The sequence below is a fragment of the Emys orbicularis genome, chromosome 18 (assembly GCF_028017835.1).
Source record: "Emys orbicularis isolate rEmyOrb1 chromosome 18, rEmyOrb1.hap1, whole genome shotgun sequence".
In the NCBI taxonomy this organism is placed as follows: Eukaryota; Metazoa; Chordata; order Testudines; family Emydidae; genus Emys; species Emys orbicularis.
The window spans coordinates 6,989,985-7,012,852 of NC_088700.1; the positions used below are offsets into that span (position 1 = coordinate 6,989,985).

The window sequence follows — 22,868 nt, forward strand, 5'->3', positions numbered from 1 at the left end:
ACTATCATTCATGAACCAATATGTATCAAGCCATGAGTGCTTAATTCTGAAGAGTACTTATCCCTATAGTACCTGAATAAGTTGGCCGATAAGCACAGGCGAGTAATAGTAGGGATTTTTAAGAACAGTTTTGGAAATCACTTCACAGTAATGAAACGCTTGTGCAGCAAGTCCCATCTCAGCTAGTCGGCAAGCATAGATGAATTTGAAAACCTGTAGAATGCAAGAAGGTAAAGTTATACTGCATGCCCACATAATTTCTAAAGGTATTGCAGGGCAGTTTGTTACTCCAGCCACAAACCAAAGTACCCCATTATCACATGTATTCTAGATTTAAAAATGAATACTAGTCAAAAAGCTTCCAAAGTGTTCCTCCACTCAAGTTCTACAAGGGGGGGCTGGTCAGATTGCATATAATAGGTACAAACAAATCCTGCTGGATTTCTTCTTTGAATTTTAAATTCAGTCACACCTTTAATTTAGGTTCTGGAAGTCTGGAATTCACAATATTTGCTCTTTGGGAAAATCAGATTTAGTGATTAGCATCAGGAAAATCCTAGAACTACACAGTGCAATGATCCAGTCATAAATGTAGAATTAAATCTTTAAAAGATCTACATTTATTTGGATGCCAAACGGAAAACAAAGATCCAAAATTATGGGGTGATTTTTTAAATGTTTAAATCATTCCTGAGTTTAACTTTTGTTTGCACTGGAAAGTGACCTTGCATTATTTTCATCATCAGGAGTCTTTTGGGAGCAAGTTTGAGAGAGAGACCAGGTCCTTCAAGTACTTGAAAGAGTACGCAACAAAAGTGAACACCACACCATTCATAAAAAGGATAAAGAGCACTTCATACAAAACCTGTGATATGACATTAAAAAAACAGAACTGCTGCTAACCTGGAAATTGGGTAAACAGCAGGGCTGGGTTCCCAGTGACTGTGCATATTCATAGGCTTCTGTTCTTTGAATGGCTTCATTGGTGGCAAACTTTAAAAATGCCAAGCTGAGAGAAAAGTGGAAAAACGAATTAATTTTAACATATTACCTCTAATTTAGATTATGTAATGTTACTGGCACATCAAAAGTTAGTCACATGGCATTACTGAGTATAAAGCATCAGATCAAGAAACTTCCATGCTTCAGAAATAAGCAGCTACGTCCTAAACTTTGGTTAAATAATTATATATTGTGGCATGTTACTTGTTAGAATATCACAAACCATTTCCTTCTATTTTCGTCTTTTAAATAGCAAAGTTTTACAAAAACAAAGGCAAGTAATTTGAATTCCACACCTGTGATTTGATCCAATTAGGACAAGCTTTGTTGTTTTCTTTGTATAAACGCCAAACCCGATCTGGGCCATCAGGTAGCAAAAATGAGCAGCATCTAAAAGGCCTTTAGAAGCTGAAACAAAGCACAATAGATCTCTCGTGAAATTGTATCTGAATGGTACATAACTAATTCATAGCATCTTGAATTGTTTTGGTTCTTTAGAATTCCAATTTATTCTCACAAAACAGAAATCCGCAGAACTAAAAAAGGTTTGGTTTTATTGTATAAGTAGCAATTGTTAGTTTTCATAAAACAAACCCAACAACAATTGTTAGTTTTCATAAAACAAATCCAGCAATTTAAGTTTAAGAAAACCCTTCATTTGTTCAGAGCCCACATCCATTCCATTGCTCCCAATATAAACAGCCCTGCTATTTACTCACTTTATTCTCCACAGATTCAACTTCAAATTACTTACCAAGAGTATCTCCCATGGTGGTAATAGTCCTTGATTCCACATCCATGTTATTGGTCAAGTTGGATAGTACCATCGCAAGATGAGGCCTCCAGTCTCCCCATTTCTCATCTCCACAGCACTAGAATTAGAGTAGATACCCATCAAGCCATAGAATGGAAGGGTGCGTGGATAAGGAGTACAACCCGAGTAAGGGCTAGAATAATTTTTGCATTCTAGATCAGGTATGCAAGAACATAAGAATGGCCATACTACTGGTCCATCTAGCTCAGTATCCTGTCTTCCAACAGTGGCCGGTACCAGATGCTTCAGAGGTAATGAACAGAACAGGGGAGTTATCAAGTGATTCATCCCCTGTCATCCAGTCCCAGCATCTGGCAGTCAGGGGTTATGGGACACCCAAAGTATGGGGTTGTACCCCTGACCATCTGGGCTAATAGCCATTGATGGACTTATCCTCCGTGAACTTACCTAATTCTTTTTGGAACCCAGTTGTATGTAAAAGCATACCGCTAGTGTGCTGTACGAGGGAATTCACAAGAGAACATATACAAGTCTTAATTGAAGCTTATTCTTAAAACTCACTGTGGATGCTGCTGGCATTCTTCCAGACATGAGCTGGTAAACAGTTTGCAGAGGATCATTAATCGGAAGACTGTTGGCAAATCTACATAAAAACAAAAATCAAAATAAATTGTAGGTAAGCAGTTAACCCGACTCACATGTTTATATTTAGTTTAGCTTTGAGAAAGAATGTTTTCAAAGCACCGCAGTGAAATAAGTGTAATTGGCCAGTGAATCATCTTTAAAACAGTTACTGGCTAAACTATTGGACCTGCAGTACAGCCATATGCAAATACAAGCCTAGGAACAATCTCAAGAGGTGGGCTCCTAGTGCCAGCGGACAGCTGAAACATTGTTTCAGAAGCTGTGGGAGGACAGAAAATGCTGCTCTTATGTACTGACAGTCCTTGCTGGAAGATGGTTGCTTCTTTCCGAAATAAGAAGGAGCACGGGCATAACATTACTTGGGTATTAAAAGTCCCAAAAGTAAATGGGGAAATAGCCACGCAAAACTCTGAAGGAAGACAAGCATACATATAGTGTATTTCATCCCTTTAGTGTGAAAATCTGAGTTTTTGAAACGTGAAGTGAAGCTAATTCCTAGGCTATTCCCCCCTCCCCATTTTCATTAATGTTCTATAGTTTTGTATGGCAGATCTGTCAGTCAGCTAGTAAGTCAGTTTACGGCATGGTTTCAGATCCATAGAGGAAATCATGTTACAGTGAAGGTGGTGGCAGAATAGCTCTTGCCAACAGTTGTAGCAGTCACTGCAATTCTGTGAAGTCTAACTTTAAAGGCTAAAGTCTCTGAAACTAAAGCTGCAACATGACTTAAGTCAACACCCAGACAATATAACTAAAGCAGAATTCCTGCATAGGCACAGGCACACATCATAATTGTGGCCTCAATTTCTGAGCCACAGGACTTTACCTCATTAATGGGAAATAAATGGCTATTCCATACTTGAGGCATATTCTAATCATCATCATCATCAAGCAACAAATCATTACCTGGTCATGACTCTTGCGTGTGTTCTGCTGTCCATTTTACTGGCAAGCAGCAGAGCATGACCCCATAATCCATGCTTCATGGCAGACTCCAAAGCATCCTATTAATGTAGAAAGCATATGAAAAGTAAATGAGTTTATTGGGGAACAAGTTCAATACACCACTCAGGACAAAGTACTAATGATTTCTAGTGCAGATATCTTATGACTATGAATTGAAAATACTCATTAAGTCACATGCTAGTGTGTTACAATATAATTTGGTTTTGAATTGTGAAATCTTTAGGACAGGGAATCTCTCTCTTTACTGTAGAGTGCCAAGGACATCGATGGTACCATAAATATTACATATTATATACATTACTATTTGTGTAGCTTTCATTTTTATTACTTGATATTTTAATTATATGCAAGCCACTAGGGCTTTAAGGATATGTGGTTTTTGGAACAATAAATTCAAGTAAAAAAAAAAAAAAAAAAAAAAAACTCAACCAGTACTTTAAGCAACAATATGAACATTCACCTTCTTACGACCATAAAGCAGAAGCTCCCTGAATCTCTCCGTCTCTCTTTCAAGACTGTCAATTGTGGTTATAAGACTATCGGTGAGAAATGAGAGTTGAGCTTCAACAGACTCTTCTTCCACTTGCTCCAAAGCCTCATTAGTGAAGTCAATCAAGTTTGCTTCATTGGGCGATTTCCCAGGAAGCCAAACTGTTTTGTGATCTCGTAGCAAAAGCTCTGCAATGTCTGTGCCCACTACAGTCTATAAATGAAACAAATTCAATCACTTTGAAATAATTTGACTGAAATAGTTTAAACACTTGAAGTTTAACAAGTTAATTAACACAAATGATGCAGTGGGTTGGACAAAAGGAGATAAGATTGGATTGGCCAACTCAGGTGTCCTATTGGGACTATACAGATAAAGACCCATTGCTCTCATCTTATTTGGCACTTCAAACAGCAAGATTAAGGAGGAATACCTGCCTTTTGAGTATATGACTTGCATTCTTGGCCCAGTACAAACACCTTACGTACTCTTGCCGCCTTCACATAAATGGAGCTGCTATATCTTAAGATGCTTATCTAAAACCTAAAGACAAAGGCTCTGAAAACTGACCTTCAGGGCATCAAGAGAAAGCTTACAAAGATTTAAGAAATACGACATACCCCATTCTGTCTGCACAACAATACAATAAAATCCCAAAGCAGGCTTGCAGACTCTTTGTCAATTAGATTTTCATTGTGAAAGCACTGTGTGGCTTTGTTTTGTGCAAAATTAATGACATCCACTTTATGGGTATCATCTCTGGAAGAGGAAGAAAAGTATGCAATGAAACAAAGAATCAGTATGAAGTGCCAGACATCATCATCATCACAATAAGTAGTATGTAGAACAGAGCAAAGTCAAACCTCCAGTAAAATTTAGGCTTGTGGAATATAGATAAGAGATATCTGATCAAACCAGTTTAAATTTATTTGTGGCCATGCAAAATTACAAGGAAAAATTAAGCCTGAGAAAACTTTAAAACAGCTTATGAAATCCATAAAACATACTTAGCAAGAGGACCCGGAAAGGCTCTCATCTCTTCTTGTTCTGGCATATGTTGCAACATAGTCTAAAAAAAAAAAAAAAAAAAAAAAATACAAACCATAAAAGCATGATGAGTAGCTCTTACATCTATAAATTCCACCATTTATACAGCAATTCATTTTGTACCTAACAGTGTATCAAAATAAAATAAAATAAATAAAAGCTACACATAACCTATGGTGTCATCTAGTCTACCACTCTTGGACAGCTGTGTTCCCTATAGTATGTTTGTTAGGGCCCTGTCCAATCCAGTTTAAATGTTTTAATTACTTTCCATGAGAAATTATTCCACAGCGGAAGATCTCATGGGAAGTTTATCCTCGTATTAAGCCTATATTTTCCTTTTCATATCTCCTTGTGACATTCTAAATAATTCCTCTGTCTCCTTGCTGTGTACACCATTCAAATACTTGTAGATAATTGTGTTCTATCTTGGTCATGTTGGCCACATTCTACTCTGTCCCCATAAATCAGATCTTGCAACTCACTTGTCACTCTTCTCTGAACTCTCTGCAATCAGTCCACATCTTTCTGGTGACCAAAAACTTTGTATTCCTTTGGCCCACTGGTGGAGTCATCAGAGAAAGGGAAATACACACAAGGTACTTAATCTCCTACGTCTACACAGAGAGCCTCCGAGCCTGGGTCAACTGACTCCTGCTTGAGCTACTGCATTAAAAATAACCGTGTGGACGGTGTGGCTCGGGCTGGAGCTCGGAAGCCTAAGGGCAATGTCTACGCAGCTTTTTTAGCATGGTAGCGCAAGCCCTGTGAGCCTGAATCTGACAACCCGGGCTCAGAGATTCACTGCCACAGGCTGTGTAGCCATACACTAAGATAGCAAACCATCACCGTCGCAGTCGGCAGAGAAAGGTACAAATGCTCATGTCTCAATCAATGGCTGCATTCACACAAAAAATCAAGACCCCAACCTTCCTAGGACTTGGAAATCCTTTTTTAATGAATCAAATGCCACAGTGAGAAAAGGAGACAGCTATTCTACACTAAGGACTTGCAGGAGAAATCAAAAGTGAAAACATAAGGAAACTTACAGAAGCAAAGAATCAACATTTGTTTTTCTATAAACTAGCGCACATACAACAGAAAGCCATAACACAACTGAAGTGCCCTATTTTCCCTTTAGAAAAAAAACCAAGATATTATAAACAAACACATTTGTATTCCTGGTGTACTTTTGCTTTACCTCCATACTGTGTATCTCAACCAAAGCCGGCTGTCCTTCTGAAGGCAGGTTTGGCAGCACTTTTGTCAGATGGCCCCCAGGACCAAACCTTGCACAGATATGAGGCACTAAAAATTTCTCAGGTGTCGAGGGTCTTGATGGGACTACAGTAGAGAGAAACATCAAAATCAAGTGACTCAATTAGTTACTTAGTTATTTACGTTTTATTTAGTTTTCTATATAGTTCTTACCACAATCAAAGCAGACATGAAACAAACTAGTTATTGAAGTTGGCTAAACACCACCTTCAGCAAGTTAATAGCTATACTTGTCCTATCAAATGCAAGACAGAACTGAGAGCAGACCTCTCAGAAATTTGAAATAAGAAGAAAAAGTTCTGTACCGAGAACTTGAACATTGTTTTATTTAAATGCATTATTTTCCCCATAAGCTACTTATTGCTTATCAATCCCCAGTACATTTCTATGTTTTAGAGGACTTCTGACAAATATTTTCTTTAAAAACTACTGATACTTTATATGAAAAACTCTCTTTTTAGAAACACTGCTGTTTAACTGCAAGAAGCAAGGTTAATAGAAAAATCAAAGGATTATATAAACAGAATTGTTTCTAAGTTACGTTTATTTTAAAGATTCTCCATGAATTAAGAGTAGACTGAATTCAAAGCATGCTTGGATTCAACAGCATCCCGTTATATACACATGGTTCTACAGCAAACACCACAAATGCAAAATAAGTGTGCCGTACTTAATACATAACCAGTAGCAATTAATATCTGGCCATAAAATAATGGAACTGTTCAGTGACAACCCAGGATGGAACAAGCAAGGGACTATCCTCACAGTTAACAAAACTTACCTTAGGTATAGCTCATATCTGTGACTCTACAAATAGGGAATATTACATTCTACTGTTATCAGTTCAATATCTATTATGAACACAGGTGTCTTTACTACCAATAGGTTCAATAAATGTTTGTAAAGCATTTTAAAGTTGAATGAAAGGCACAAAAGCAAAGAATTGTTAACTATCCTCTCAACCCAACCTTCCCCCATGTTTCTGCAAATACCTTGTTCTACAGATGGCCATCCAGTTTCAGCTGAGTAGCCATAATCTGTAAAAGGCTGTTGACCATCAAAGTTAGCAGGGTATCCTCCATATGGATAATCTGTGTGAAGCGAGACTGGCTGGGTGGTGGTTTCATATGCATTAGCTGTCAGATCATGGTTGCTTCTATAAACCTGGCTCTGAATAGAACATATTAGTAATTGTTGCATTAAAGACATAATAGCAGGTGGGGAAAGAATCACATGGGCTGAATAATGTGGCAAGCAGGACTGAGGAGCTTTTTATCTCCCACTTAGCAGCTATATGGGCTCCTTATAAGTATTTTAATATAGTAAGTTGCACAGGACTTTCACTGGATTTATGAAAGCTACACAATGAATCAAGTGGTATAATGGACTTGAGCTAAAATAGTTTGTCATCTGTTTTAATGCTCTACTTCCCTATGTTCCCCTCTTACAATTTGATTTGCTCATCTCAGACTGCACTTGTGGGTTTACTTATCTCTCTACCAACTCCTCCCCCTCCTTTTTTAAATGATTATTCGCGTGTGTATTTTGCCAAGAATAAAAATTCATAGAATGATCTGCAGACTGGAGTGTGGCTTCATCCGCAGCTCAGCCAAGATCAGAACGACCCCACAACCTTTTCTTAGTGCCTCTCCTGACTTAAGAGAAAATCTGACTTGATTGAATATGGATACTCGGTATAAATGCTTGGATAGCCTCCAATTCTCCATGTCCAATAACAATGAAACATTTGGGTCCCAAATGGATGACTAAATTTAAAACTACATCTGGATTTCTGGAAGGTTAACATATGAGACTACAGATAATGCAAATGCAAACTCTACTAACAGTATACAAGAATCATCTACCAGTTAGAATGTTTCATGGAATTATCTGTGCATTTGTACTTAAAAGTAGAAGAGTAATTTATTTATTTTTTAAAAACCTTACAGTAGAAGACTGTTCTATATATCAATTCAACAGCCTCAACTCTTTAAATGTATTCCAAGTTTCAGCCCAGCATTAGTTTTTATGCTTGTGATTTGGGAGGAACAGGACATATAAAAATAGAAATGTGGACACATTCTCAACTATAGTAAAATGTAGCAGTGCTCCCATGCCCAGTGAATTGTAGGATTAAGCCCTTAGCCAAAGAGACCATTTCTTCCTATATTCTTATGTAGCACCAAGCACAACTTGAGCCCCAGTTCTAATCAAAGACTCTAAGAACTATCAAATAAATATTTTAAAATCAAGCCAACACTGTGGCACAATGTTCAGTCTCTAGTTGCTGAATATGAACTTTCAAAATATGCCTCTATAACCCAAGCTAAGAACAGAAATAATTGTAACTTTTGTATGTTTATGATCTTCCACTAGCTTCTAGAGATTTGATCCAAGAGATTGTCAGGTGACCCCAGGCCTAACATCAAGCGGGTTAACAGAACAAAGTCAAACACATGATGCACTCATATGAAACTCACTTGCTGAGAGCGAGAACTGAAGCTGCTTTGATGGCTATGAACACTGTGGGAACTACGGAGGCTATGGGCAGAATGTTCACTGTGGACACTTCGTCTGTCAAATTCATCACCATAAGGGTCTCTGGGAGGCTCAGTTTCATCATCAAAGCTTCCAGCAAAGCGAGGATCATATCGCCAGTGATCTTCATATCGGTCTTGTCTAAAGAGCAATGAAATATGAAAATAAAGATAAGAACCTGTATTCTGGGAAGAACTAACTTCAGTGGATATTTGTGTCCATTAATAGAGAGTACAGTTTAAAGAGAGCATGTCACAAACTAGTCCACAGATTTAGGTTTTGTAGACAGTCCAAAACCTGATTTAATAGAAATATCTTCAGTTATTTTTTCCCTTGAAAATATTTTCTAGCTGTGATTTAAACCCAGCTTTATAGCAAGTACCTGAGAACCAGAAAGTGAAATTGACTAATCTTGTGTTCACTGTCCAAAATGAAGTGCAAAAAGTAAACAAATGATGGAGTAAAGAGTTTAAATTTTTTAGTAATCACGTGTTAGTAGCAAAAGTATGAAAATCAGTTTTTAAAAAGACATGATTTTACCCTGACAGTATCCCTTTCAATTTGAAATGTTGTTTAGAGACTAATTGCAAAAATCTAGGCTATTCAAAATTAAGACCAATATCCCATTCTGAATCCATCTAACACAGAAAATTTGAAGAACAACATTTTCCTACTTCGATTTCTGTTTAGACCTTGTATTAAGTCATTTAAAAAGCTAGTTACAAAACAAGTCCCATTTTTCCTAAAATCATTCTCTCAAAGCTGGTTTATCTAATGTACCTCAATTTCCATAACAATTCTCCTCGCCATAAAGAAAACATGCAGACTGATAAAGAACACTTTAAAAAAATCCTGTTTTATACCTCAAACATTTTCATAGTCTGTCATGCAATAGATTTGCCTACCTAGAGTAAGACACTTTCCCTCAAAATGAATTAAAAAAATGCTGCCCAGAACTTTTACAGAATAACTTGTAACTCTGAAGCTTTCTGGATAATCAAAAGTTTCAGTAAATTACACTAAAGAGCCAGCTCTCAAAGCCTGCAAATAAAGGGCACGGATTACAAACCTGTTATCATATGGATATGCCTCTCTCTTTTGGTACAGATTCTGTTCAGTGTCATACCAGTATCTCTGGTCATAACTTCTGGGATCTCTATATCTGGAGTCATATGCTGATGGATAACGTTCCCAGCGACTTGGATCTTTAAAAAAAAGAACGGGTTTAATCTAAAATCTTTGCCCAGTAAGTTGCTCACAGAACTTCTCTATTTGTTCCCTCCTGAAATGCATACACCTATGTTTTGAGAACATCTGAGATAACTACTGTACAAATCCAATTAAAAAAAAAGCTTTCAAAACAAAGTTGAGATACTAATTTTATTAGAAATATGTATACTCATACATTATGCCATAACCAGATGAGATCAAATAAAAGTTATAGACTGAACTGTTGAACTGTAAGCAAAAAAGCTGAATATCAATTTCATGTCCCTGTGATAAATTTGGTTACACCCAAGTGTAGTTATCAGATTACTGTTATGTACCTTATCTGGATACTATACTGTACTCTTTCAAAGGGATGGTCTCTGCAATCTAATAGATCTTTTCATCTAAATTACTATGAGGTTAAGTTATGATAAAATTATTTCTACAAGAAGATATGGAAACCCTCAATATAAAATCCTGGAGTTTGGAGGCGAGAACCCCCCTATGCCCATTGGTCTGATAGAATTCAAGTGCTGCTCTCCAGAACACTGTTACCCCAGGGATGACTGTGGGGCATATTATTTGTGCAGAGCGCTACAGTTTGAGGTAGAGTCAATTTATGTTCTGATCATTAACTAGTTTTCCAGTGATTAAGAATTTGTCCACAATACACGTGTTCAGGCACAAGTGGGCACAGTGATATATGTTGTACACTATAGCAAGCAATCCCATACATGTGCCACCGTATAATTTTACCATGATAAATTAAGGCAAAAGAAAAGTTTGACCATTTTCCTCATTGTCAAATAGGGAATCAAAACAATGAATTCAAACTTAATTCTCTGCTTTTTCCTCCTACTGAACCAAGGATATAGAGATGACAGCAAAGCATTAAGGACAACTGCAATCCACAAACTGAAAGCTTTATTCTCATTAGCTGTGGAAAATATGACAATATCACTATTTCAGGAAAAGACCACAAATTTAGTTTTATAACAGTTCTCTGATGCTAATTTTATTACACTTCCCATGTTTTTTCTGAACCAACTAAACTCAGAAAAATTTAGAATTCATTGTCCAACTGTACCTCCATAATTATATGGGTTTGCATAGTAGTCTGCATAGTAATCATTCCAACCACTTTTCGGATTATAATAATCTTCAGTATACCCCTGTCTGAAAGAGGAAAAAAAATACGGGAGATAAAATACCATGATTAAAAGAGGCATAGTGACTATTCTTAAAGTTGTTAGAGGATACACACAGCTGATGATGGTTATACTCACTATGACAACAGAATATTTAGTGTTATAGTTTTTAAAAAATTGCAGTTACAGGAAGTGGAAGGCTCAGGGAACTAGAGCCTATATACCAGAACATCATTAATTCAAATCATTCCAAACCATCAGTGACTGAAAGGTGTTACCGTACAATAGCTTAAGTGGCTTGTGAACAGATCTGGTGGTCAGTCCAGTCACTTATGGACAATTAAACACATCACAAAAGCCATTACTACAACTGGCATTCTTACTAGCTTCTCTACTGAGGCTGCCAGTATAGCTAACTAGGTATTGAGATAACTATTCTCAGCTCTAGAGCCACTCATGCGAGGTCAGCCATATTATTGAACCAGGCACAAATGTTTGGTGGGGATCGACTTTTCCATTTCTGCAGGATTAATTTTTTAGCAACCAATGCCACCAATTAAATGAATCTGAAAGTCTCTGTCCACACCACAAACCCATCACATAATTGGTAGTGTACACTCAGTGAGTGTCTAAATAGGTGAAGAGAGGTGCAAGCAGCGTAGCAGTGAGTGGGAAGCTTGTAAAGACAGCATCCACTCTTGCAGGAGTGAATTTGATCTGATAAGATTTTGTCAACCTGGACTACTTTGGGAGAGATTTTCAAAAGGCAGCTAAGGCAACCAATTTCCATTTGTGTCTTTTGAAAATTTTAACCTACCACTGTGAGCCAGGACCATGAGTTAAGTCAAGGATTGTGCAATAAAACACTGATTTTTAATAGAAGAAATCTGTTATTTTGGTTAAAAATAAAAAAAGAATTATTTAGTTTTGCTCAGTCTTAGCAGGGTAGATATGAATTTTATAAAAGCATTACAAACATTTAGACAGAAGGAACAGTAAAGTTGTGTAATTGCACAAATGGTCAGGAAAATTTATCAACCCAAACAAAAATCTACTTGTCTGCTCTCTATTACGATAAAGAGACTAAATGTTATTAATCTCTTTTAAAAAATTTACAGCGAGAGGGCAAGAATAATTTTACAAGGCTGTGATTCCAAGGAGCTTTGAAATACTATCTGTAAGAGTGATGATGTGCACTGAGAACAGTGCTATCAAGAGAAAACAATCCCATTAACTCAACTCACCACAAATTCTCACTATGTTTTTGGAGGTTCAGATGTGCACAAGACTATTGCAGCTGTTTGTACTGCTCCTTAAACCCATAACTTCCTCCATTCCCTTTTAGAGGCTGTCAATACATATTATTCCAGATAAAGGAGGTTCCATAGCAGAATTACTGAAAATATAGCTGATGGCAACTGGTGGGAGGTTCATGCTTTCCAGTGGACAATCCATTCTCTCAAAGCCTGTCGACTTCTAATTTACATGTCGTTGCTACAGCAATATCTTATGATGGATGAAAAAGTCATACAAATCACATGTAATATTCACTATAAATTAGTTACCCTTGAAAAGGGAAACTGGCTGCTTCTTGATTGACATTAGTAATTTCAATTCATCCCCTTACTTCAAGCTTGTTTTGCCACATCCCCTCCCACAACTCTACGCTATTTTATTAGTTAATTGGATAGAGCTTAACATCACCACAGTGAAGGTCATCACTGGAAAAGTTGACCTGATGCAGAATTGTGGACTTTTTCATCTGACTCACATCCTCTCTCCCATCTGAGAACAAAAATCTGTCTCTCAATAGGCAACATGTACTGGGTATGTTTTCAAAAGCAAATCCCAGGAGGTACATGCAGAAATGCCATTTGTTAACAGGATTGGAGAATTTCCCTCTTACACACAGCTTTGTAAACGTTACTCTTAAACTCTAATAAGAGGCTGTAACCTGCACTGCTCTCTCAGTGGACAGACGGAAAATAGGTAATATCAGGACTGATTCTATTGTTGAGCCCCCTCTAATGGGAAGACAGTAATGACAGCCTACAAATGGGCATGAAGGAAGGCTTAAGGAGCAGTAAGGAGATGACCGCAATCATATCATTGTCATTTTATACATGACATCGTGTTCCCTCACCTCTAAAAGCAGCAAACAATCAGCAATTCATACTTTTGGATTATGTGTTTAATAGCATGTATAATTTAAATTGTAGAATGTTTTATCAATATTGACAGACTCATTTCCACCATCTAGGTCCCATACTGTGAACTACACAAGATAAAAGTTCATTATGCATAATTAAATGTAATCCATCAGGACACACTAAACCTTTGCATAGTTCCGTAATTACATACCTAGAAGGAGGTCGATCAGAGCACTGACTAGCTCTGGAACTAGGACGCTCAGGCTCACCATATCGATAACCACCAGGCTCCACATAGGCAGCATTGCTTCTATCATAGTGCTGGTAGCGGGGACCATATTGTCCATAGACATCATCCTCGAGAAGAGAGGTTTATATATTACCAACTGGTAAGTTAAATTGTTTGAAAATCTGACATGGAATAAAAAAACCTAAACAACCCCCCCCTCTCCCCCCCCATTTTGCTATGCTAACCCCTTTCTGACCACTCAATTTCCCTTCTTCCTCTCCCCACCATCTTAAAAAACTGAAATTAGCACCCACAAAAGATGCTGTATTGACAGCCAGGGATACTGAAGTACATTATCTTGCCACAAAGGATACAGATGGCTACACTGTTGCCTGACAATGTGCCTTAAAACCCAATTTAAGAAAATACTTCTGAAATTGTCAATAGTCCCACCTGGGAGGTAGGGCATTTTTAGGATTTGGACATCCGTCCCACTAGGACAAAGTTGAAACCACCATCTTTTTCACACAGACCAAGAAAACAGTGTTCAGATAACTTCCAGGAGTGACAGTGACTGCTAACAGTATTAATACTCATTTCCTATCTGTTTATAATTTATCCACCATTTCAGTTCTGTCATTATACGTTTGGGTTTTCACACTCCTGATTGTAAATTAATTTTTCTATGAATTTTGATTCTGCTTTCTGACATCATATATGCATCATGTTTGTTAGCTTTAAAGCTGCCAGTTAGTAATGAAAACATTACCAAAAAATCCTTCCAAAGGTTTTCCCATTACCTACAGTTTTGTTGAGTTCTTGCATTATGTTAGACATTATATTTCATTATAGAGAGAAATCACAAAGTGAATCTTTCAAGATAAATGCTATACTCTTGATCACTTCAAACACTTCTTTTTGTCTTTGAATCATAATGAAGTTACTAAATATATCAATACAATTATGAGAGAAGAGAAAAAAGTTCCTGCTCTACCTGGTAATAGAGATGAGCTGCCGTTCTAGGATCCAGGGGAGGGTAAGGCTGTGGATATGGAGTCTGATAAGCATCATAAGGATGTCTGTAATAGTAGTAAGGGTTTTGTGGTGGCCCACAGGCATCCTGAGGAGTTTGAGAAGGTGGTGGATTCTGGTCTTGTTGCATGGTTGGCATGGCTGGATGACTGGTGGTAACAGATGCTGATGAAGTTGGAGCACTCAATGACTGACCAGAAAATGGTTGTTTATCGGGACTTGTTTGACTATAGCTTGTTGGTGGCTGTGTTGAACTACCCTCTGGGGGACCCACTGGATAATACCTATTAGTTGGCACCTGATTCTCTTGTCGCTGCGGTGCTTGGGTAGGTTTAATTCCTGAAGCCATCTGATAATTTGAAGGAACCAAGGACTGCCCAGAAGGTACTGTTTGTGGCATTTGAGCAGTTTGCTTTTGTTGCTGAGAAAGCAATGCCCCCTGTGTGGCTCTGTCTGATGGAGCCTGAAGCTGCACATCTTTTGTTACCTGTTGATAGAAATGCTGTTTGTCATGTGTGTCTGGCCCCACCTGGCTAGCATGATTGACTGGTTGCTGAGGAAATACTGGACCACAAGAAAGTAATGGATTATGCATCTGTACAGGATTACTGGTCTTGCTTTTGTCCAGTGTCCGTGTTACTGTAAAATCAAGTGCTCCAGAAGTTTCTTCATGACTATGTGAGTCATTTGTAGAATTATTATTAGGCACCATGGTATTCACTGGTGGGACTAACAACACACTTGCATTTCCACTGGGGAGATTTGTCCCAGGAGAAACAGCTGAGTTAGATCCTGGTTTACTAGCAAATTCAGGCAGACAACCTTCTGAATTAACATTCTTTTGACCTTCTGGAGCCAAATTAATTGGAGTTTGAGATGGAGGTTGCATCAACAAATTTGTGGATTGATTTGAAGTGATTTCTGAAGAATTAACAGGGCTTTGTAATAAATTAGAATGTGACAGATTAGAAGATGAAGGTGTATTAACTGAAGATCCAACCTGCTTCACAACACACTGTGGCACATTTTCCCCAGAGAGGATCCCACCAGCATGTGGAGCTTGGAGTCCTGTTACAGGTTTATCTTCAACTCCAGGATCTTTCAGTGAAAGATTATTTTCATTCCTGGTTAGCTGATTACATAAAGAAAGAGAAAAATTAATTGGCTGAGCCAAATTATAGCTTTGATTAGGCTGGGCAATCAAGATAGGGTGATTTTGCAGAGACTCCGTGGGTGGAGAAGACAACAAACTTGCATAACCTGAACTTGCCTGAGACTGAAGTGCCTCCTCTTCTCCCATTTTGGGAGGATTCTCAAGGTTTTCAGAAGATGCATTTCCATGCTGGGATGGTTGCACAGGAACACACTCTGGTTTATTTGGCTGCTGACTAGACAGCCCTTCTTCAGGCGGTTGAATAATTTCCACTGTCTGTTTGGCAGGTACATACACTGCAGGAGCAGCAGGGGCTAGAAGAACATTGCCCCCAAAGTTAGGTAACTCATTGTGAGCCCAGAGAGTTGTTGCTGGACTCTCACACTTTTTAGTTGCTCCCTGTGCTCTTGTTGAGGGTCTTTTCTCAGGTACCGACTGTATGTTTTCCACAACAGGTCCACTAGCAGGCTGCAACATGTTTCCAGGTTCACCAGTGACTGTAAGAGGCAACGGATGTACTTGGGGCATGAAAATAGTTTCCAGGTTATCTGGTGGCTGTTCAAGATTACCTGGTGAGGCAGCTGGCATAGCCGTACTTTTCTTAGTATTCTTTTGGTTTGGGTGGTTCTCTCTTAGTTCAACCACCATCTTTGCTTGGTCAACCTCTGCAGGTTTTACCCCAACCCCATGGGACCTTACTGGTTCAAAAGAACTATTTGCACTTGTCTGAAATATTCCCGTAGGTTTGGGGGGACTTGGAGTTGGAGGCTGGGACAGATTACTATGGTAATTCTTGCTGACATTTGGCTCACTCGAATCTCCTCCCAAAGGAGAGGAGTCAATCTGCTTAAAGAAACTGGCAGAGGACTCCCCATCAGGCTTCCCGCTTTCTTGCTGAATAAATGTACCAACAAGCTCTTGAGGTCTTGTTGAACTAGAAACACTCTTGTGGCTTATGTTACTGTAGTTTGAGGATACACTATCAGATCGGACTGGATGAGGTAACAAGTCGGGTGCCTCTAGATTTGGTCCTCTTTCTGCATGGCTCACAACAGTGTTCTTTGGAAGCAACTGCCCTGGCAGTGACCCATATCTGTACAGATCAGAACCTACACTTGGGGATGAGCGATTAATATTCTGTGGTTCGCTTGGCAGAACTTCTTGATTCTGAATGCATTCCAGGTTCTCAACATTTTCATAATGCGACCCAACATTCTCACGAGCTTTGCTAACATTTGCTTTGTCATCACTAATATACATAGAGTTTTTACTGGTCTGTGTCTCATGCTGGCTGCTTATAGTTTTAGAAAAATATTGGACATCCATTCCCTTTTGCACTGCCTCATTAGCTGAGCTTGTGCTAATCTGTGGTTGAGAGAGAACACTAGCTACAGCCTGCTGAGGATGCAGTGGTTGGTGATACATATGCCCTGAATTTACCTGACAAGCATCATAGTTAGCTTTACCGGACAGATCATTTTTTTCTGATGAAAGTATTTCTTCATTTTCTGCCTCATCCCCTTTGAAAAACATGGAGAGAGTTCCTGAATCTGCATTTGTGGATGTATGTCCACTTGGTGTTTCAGACACATTTTGAGATTGTTTTTGTGGGTTATTTTCCTGAGTGATGGGATTAACAAAACCAGAGTCTGGTAAAAGAGGCTGTGGGTAAAACTGTTCTTGGTAAGGTTGACTTGGCCAAGGATTAGTCATTCTTATATTCTGTCTAAACATATTTTCAGGCTGAAAGCTGTTCACATGGTGGTTGGCAACTGGGAAGCTGCTTATCTCATTCTTTTCACCACCAATGGGCAAAGGTGCTTGCACGGTATTTTGTGGAATATGTTGATGTACAGGCCCCTGATGCAGATTTGCTTGGGGAGGAAGATAGGACGTAACAGCGGAAGAGTGAGAAACGCTATAAACTGCATTCGGAGAAGGTGGCTCAGTGTAGGGCCAGTAGTTCTGAACTTGAGGCTGCAGGTTTTCGTGAATGGGTCTCCACTGAGGTGGGGTTTGTTGAAGAGGTGGAGGGAGGAATGGTGCTACTGTAGGCACTGAACTAGTGTTGCTTGGATCCCTATTAATATCTTGTCTGCTTAGGGGTCTGTTTGCCACATGCGCCATAGCCGGATGTCCACTGAGAGAACTTTCATGTGCTGCTCCTGTATTATAAAGCGACTGTGCTGAAGAGTTATGTTCTGCATTTGGATGCATTTGATGCATTTCTGCAGTGCTATTTATAATATGTGCTGGTGATGAAGGAGTCACCACATTAGAAAATGTATTTGAAGTTATTTCTGGTTGAGATACAGATGTTGGTAAAGATGTAGGCAGTCCATGAGAATTATCCCCTGCATATGATTGAGAACAATGCACACCAGCTGGACGAGGAAACACTGATGGAGCAGGACCTGGCATAACCAGGGGATTGCCTTTGGATGGATTACCTAACAGGGAACCTTGTGGAGTTTGCCTGCCAAATGCAAAAGGGTCTGTCACAGGCTGCACCGGGGCAGTTGCTCCTGAGACTGGTGCATTTGCCCGTCTACTAAATGGGCTGTTTCGCCAATACGTGTTCCGAGCAATTCCTGCAGGAGGCGGCGGTCCACCAACCCCTGCTGGAACTGTCTGTGGAGGTGGCTGCATGACGAATTTCTAGCAAGGTCAAATGCTGTTTGGAGAACCGCCAATGAATGCTGTAGACAGGTTTTCCTTTTTCCCCACACTGTAAAGGAGAATATAAGACAAATTAGTTTCACATCCCACAATAAGAAAACTCAGCATTTAAAAAAAATCTCATTCTGTTTTTTTTTCTAAAAGAAAGAATTTTCAGAAAGTGATCTGCTGAAGACACAGGATTCCCAAAAATAAAATATTTGCCAATTTTTCCAGAATGTATATTTATTTCACACATTGAGTTTTCACTACACTGGACTTATAATTGTATTTATACACAAGGTTCATCTAACACTGTTTGGCCAGTCAGTGCAAATAAAGCCAAGCCATTTTAAAAACAATGTTTAAAAAAAACCCCACAGGGAAATGTTTTTAAATACAGTTTGGACCCAGGCAATGTTTACACTGACTTTTACACTTATGTTGAGCTCTTCTGTAAAGTCTCATACTAACAGCGGTAGCACTAGTGCAGTGACATTTATACCATCATGTTGTCTAGACTTGCTTTAAGCAGGATTAGACAATATAGTGGCAAAAACATCAGCAACTGAGCTACACTAGCACTCCCACCACTGGTAGCACCAGTTAGTGGTAGTGCACTAGTGGAAGATATTAAAGAACGCTCAGTTAAGAAAACTATCAGCTTCTCATACTTTCTTCGAAAGCGTTTTAGCTTGAGCTGTATTTAAACACAGGAAGAGCTGTATGAATGGAGTAAAAGCATATTACTTTCAGAAAAAAATCCATATAAAGTACATAAAATGTTATTTGCATTAATTCAGCACATTCCACTTTTATCACTGCAAGACATTCTGGGGCAAGGGGAAGGAGGAAGGGAAGGGAGACATTACCAGAAGCAGAGTACACCTCTACCCCGATATAACGCGACCTGATAGAACACGAATTCGGATATAACGCGGTAAGATTTTTTGGCTCCTGAGGACAGCATTATTTCGGGGTAGAGGTGTATTTTAAACTTAAAATACAGTCTAAATTCTATTGTAAAGTTCGTCAAAATATATATGCTCTCTGGTTAATTTTAATAGGACTGTTTTGGAAGTTTTCCATCTCAACTTAAACTCACTGGTATCAGTTACAAGAATTCAGTGGGTTGTGCAATAGCAGTTTTCATAAGTTAGTTAAGACCTTGTATTTTTCCATTTATAATAATGTACCACATAAAAAAAATTAAAATAAAACAAGCCATGGCGATTTATATGAGATCTGGGGCATTATTACTAGTCCTGTACTATACAGTGGGACCTTTCTTTAATAGAAATATGCTATTAATGTAGTTCTCATCATGGAGAGAAAAGTATCCAGAGTAGTTGTGTCATCTATTGGATACATTTTTGTTTATCCTTCATAATAAAAGGCAACCAAGAGTTGGGCAGTGTTTTAGCAATAGGACTCCCAAAGTCAATGGCAATCAGATGACTAAAACCTATTTAAAACCATATTTAAATTTCTGGTTATGCAACTTGTGTCTTGATAGCAAGAGTTGTATGTTAAGAAACTACAACAGAACGATGTTTGTGACTGGGTCAGGCGCTAAGCAGCTAGAGAAGGGGTTAAATGCAAAAACCTCTCTCTGGGGTTTCAGCTTAATCAAAATATAATCTTGGCAAAAAGTCTCTGGCTGCATTCATTCTGTAAAGCTTTAAAATCAGTAAACTTCAAAAACACAAAGCACATAAGCCAATGAGCAGTATAGCCCTTATATATCTCCCAAAGGCAACTTCTCGTGGCTTCTAATCAATGCAATCTCTCATTACTATTTATTATTTGTATTACTGTAGCTCATACGTCATGGTAATGCAGCCCTCTTTAAGTGGGATCATTGAGGAGGGGGTCAGCTATCGGGGTCCCCCTCTCTGGGGACCAAAGGGCCAATGCACACCATTACAATGTTCTAGTTATTGCTTTATAGCCAATGTAAATCTTTTGTTGAAATGGGGAGGAGGAGCAGAAGAATTGAGTTAATGCTAGGCTTTTGAATAGAAATACTGAACTTAGGTTTGTTAGTTTCAAGCATAACTTCAATTTTTCTTTAAAATTCTTTTTTAAAACAGTTGCATGCTTAATCCATGTCAGGGAACGTTAGTTGCTACAAAACACATCTAACAATTCAAAGAGTTTTCAAATATTGTAATCATTTCTCTCTGCCTTGATATCTGGGAGAAGGTTTTCCAGCAAGGCACAACTACTGCCAACCAGGATGTTACCAGGAAACCCTGCCTAGTCAGCAGCTCCTGATTCTACACACTTAGAAAATGAACATGCGTCTAAGAATCTGTTTTGGACATCCCCTTATATTTATTTTTCCTCAATTACGTTTTCAGGTTTTTACACTAAAATTATTAATTTTTTTTGTTTTCATTTTACTAGTTGTTCTCATGCAATGCATGGGAAAGTGGAAACCAGAAATGTAAGACAATAGTTCAAGTGGAAACCATAATTTCTTGTGAACAAAATGTTTATTTCCAGTTTATACATTTTTTTAGTTTACCCAAAAACTTGTTTTTGAAAATGTAGTTGGGTAGAGAAATCAGTTGTTTTATATTATAAGTGTTGATTTCCACATTTCTGAGAGGGACTTTGTTCCTAACAATATCCTATCAAACACACACAAAACAGCAAAATACTAATATCTTCAGTGTTCTTGTAACAACTGATAATTAGCTAATTCAAAATTAGTGAAGAGTCTTACTTTTCATTAATTACTTGTTCTCTTTTTTGTGGACCTCGGGAATAAATAAAGAATTCTAACCACAAACTTATTTTAGAGGCCCAAGCCAGGAAGATGCATCCTTTTCTGGATCAAAGTTAATAAACAGATCACACACAGCAAGTAGAAAAGGTGTATAAGAGATTAAAAACACAAACTGTGCAGGTTATTAAAGTGATGAAAGCAAGTAGTTTTAATCAACATATTAATGTGGGGGAAAAAATCTTTTTTCCAAAACTTAAAATTAACAGATTTTTTGTTTTTGTTTTAAATAAGTGAGAACGATGATGGCTATGCAATAATCTCAAAGCTAATCCAACTAGAGTGTTCCCATCTAGGGTAGAAACTCTTGCATCTCAAAGTTTTACTAGTTGATAATGCACAATGGCCTACTAAATGTTAGTCACCTAATGGCTACAGAAAATCTACAATTGCATAAAAATGGCAGCCCCCGAAAGGTTACCGAAAACAAAGTTTTACCAATTATCAGAGGGGTAGCCGTGTTAGTCTGACGAAGTGGGTATTCACCCACGAAAGCTTATGCTCCGATACATCTGTTAGTCTATAAGGTGCCACAGGACTCTTTCTTGCTTTTTAAAGTTTTACCAGTTATATCAAAGTATAGCTATCCAGGTATAGATACACTGATAACCCAATGTAGACACTTACTCCAGTGTAAGAGTGGCTTTTTTGATTTAGCCTAAACCTCTTCCCCAAGTAACATAAAACAAAGGAAAAAAGCCACTCTTGGGCCTGCTCTGCACTTGAAAGTTTTGCTAACATAGCTATGTCAGTTAGGAGTAGGAAGTGGAAAAAAAAAAATCACACTCCCGATCGACATCACTATGCCGGCAAAAGCCCTAGCGTTTTTGCGGTTTATAACAACAAACTCCTTTTCTCAGTATAACTTATTTTGTTCAGGGAACTTGTGTAAGTTATACTGGCCAAAACATTCTTCTGCTGGTACAAACTGTCTCTCCACTAGGAGAGTTTGCCAGTGTCCACACAGGGGGTTATACCGCTACAACTATGTCAGCTTAAATTCACTCCTTTAGTTATACTAAAAAAGCTTTCCCATGTAGACAACACCTAAACGAAGGAAAATAAACTGTTTATATATAAAAAAAAAAGTCATTAGAACACCCCAAAAAGATATAGTTAAAATCTGAAAAATTGGGCTTAAGCTTTAAGAGTTAAATTAATATCTAAAAGATGTATGAATACATTTCAGAACAGTCAAATTGAGGGCCCAACATAGTCAGTGTGATTGCTCAAAGTAATATTTGTTAGCATGTTTACAGAATCGATCGCTCAGTGTGCAAAATAATTCCACTGAAAGCTCATGTGACTGTCTTTCCAGAGGCCAACTATTAAAAACTCAGATTGCAATGCAATTTCAAGAACCAGACTGTAGCTTTTTTTTTTTTTTTTCTTTCTTGTTGCCTCTTAGCAACATGCTTTATAAAGAGATATGTTTGGTGTTCTTAATTAATTTAATAATGTCCTGAGGGTTATGACATCACCACCACATCTAACTTTCAGTATTATCCACAAAGGATAAAACATTTATAGCTGCATTTTGTCTAGTGTCTGACTAGATATTGGACTTAATTCTATATTGAATTCTGTATTAACTAATATTATTACATAGCCCCAAGTCAGTTTATTGAAAAAAATACAGCATAAGGAGTGTTTCAGAAAGATCAACTTCTGTCTGACATGATTTATTCACACACAGTTCTCTACTTACGCATGCCGAATAGCTCATAGAAGATTTTTTCCCAATCTCACAAATTTCT

At 38.1% G+C, this 22,868-nt stretch overlaps 1 protein-coding gene across 1 annotated transcript in view; it reads right to left on the reverse strand.

The window, feature by feature from the left end:
* SEC16A (SEC16 homolog A, endoplasmic reticulum export factor) overlaps positions 1-22,868 on the reverse strand; it is a 41,831-nt gene that overhangs the window by 15,726 nt on the left and 3,237 nt on the right. Inside the window, exons 2-17 of the mRNA XM_065418736.1 lie at positions 14,472-18,390; positions 13,460-13,605; positions 11,038-11,126; positions 9,811-9,946; positions 8,684-8,882; positions 7,196-7,373; positions 6,127-6,269; positions 4,886-4,947; positions 4,499-4,637; positions 3,849-4,091; positions 3,329-3,426; positions 2,339-2,420; positions 1,757-1,874; positions 1,299-1,410; positions 904-1,009; positions 73-213 (exon numbers count right to left, since the gene is read on the reverse strand). Coding sequence (XP_065274808.1) covers positions 73-213; positions 904-1,009; positions 1,299-1,410; positions 1,757-1,874; positions 2,339-2,420; positions 3,329-3,426; positions 3,849-4,091; positions 4,499-4,637; positions 4,886-4,947; positions 6,127-6,269; positions 7,196-7,373; positions 8,684-8,882; positions 9,811-9,946; positions 11,038-11,126; positions 13,460-13,605; positions 14,472-18,311 — 5,832 coding nt within the window. The 5' untranslated portion in view covers positions 18,312-18,390. The remainder of the gene's footprint in view (positions 1-72; positions 214-903; positions 1,010-1,298; positions 1,411-1,756; positions 1,875-2,338; positions 2,421-3,328; positions 3,427-3,848; positions 4,092-4,498; positions 4,638-4,885; positions 4,948-6,126; positions 6,270-7,195; positions 7,374-8,683; positions 8,883-9,810; positions 9,947-11,037; positions 11,127-13,459; positions 13,606-14,471; positions 18,391-22,868) is intronic.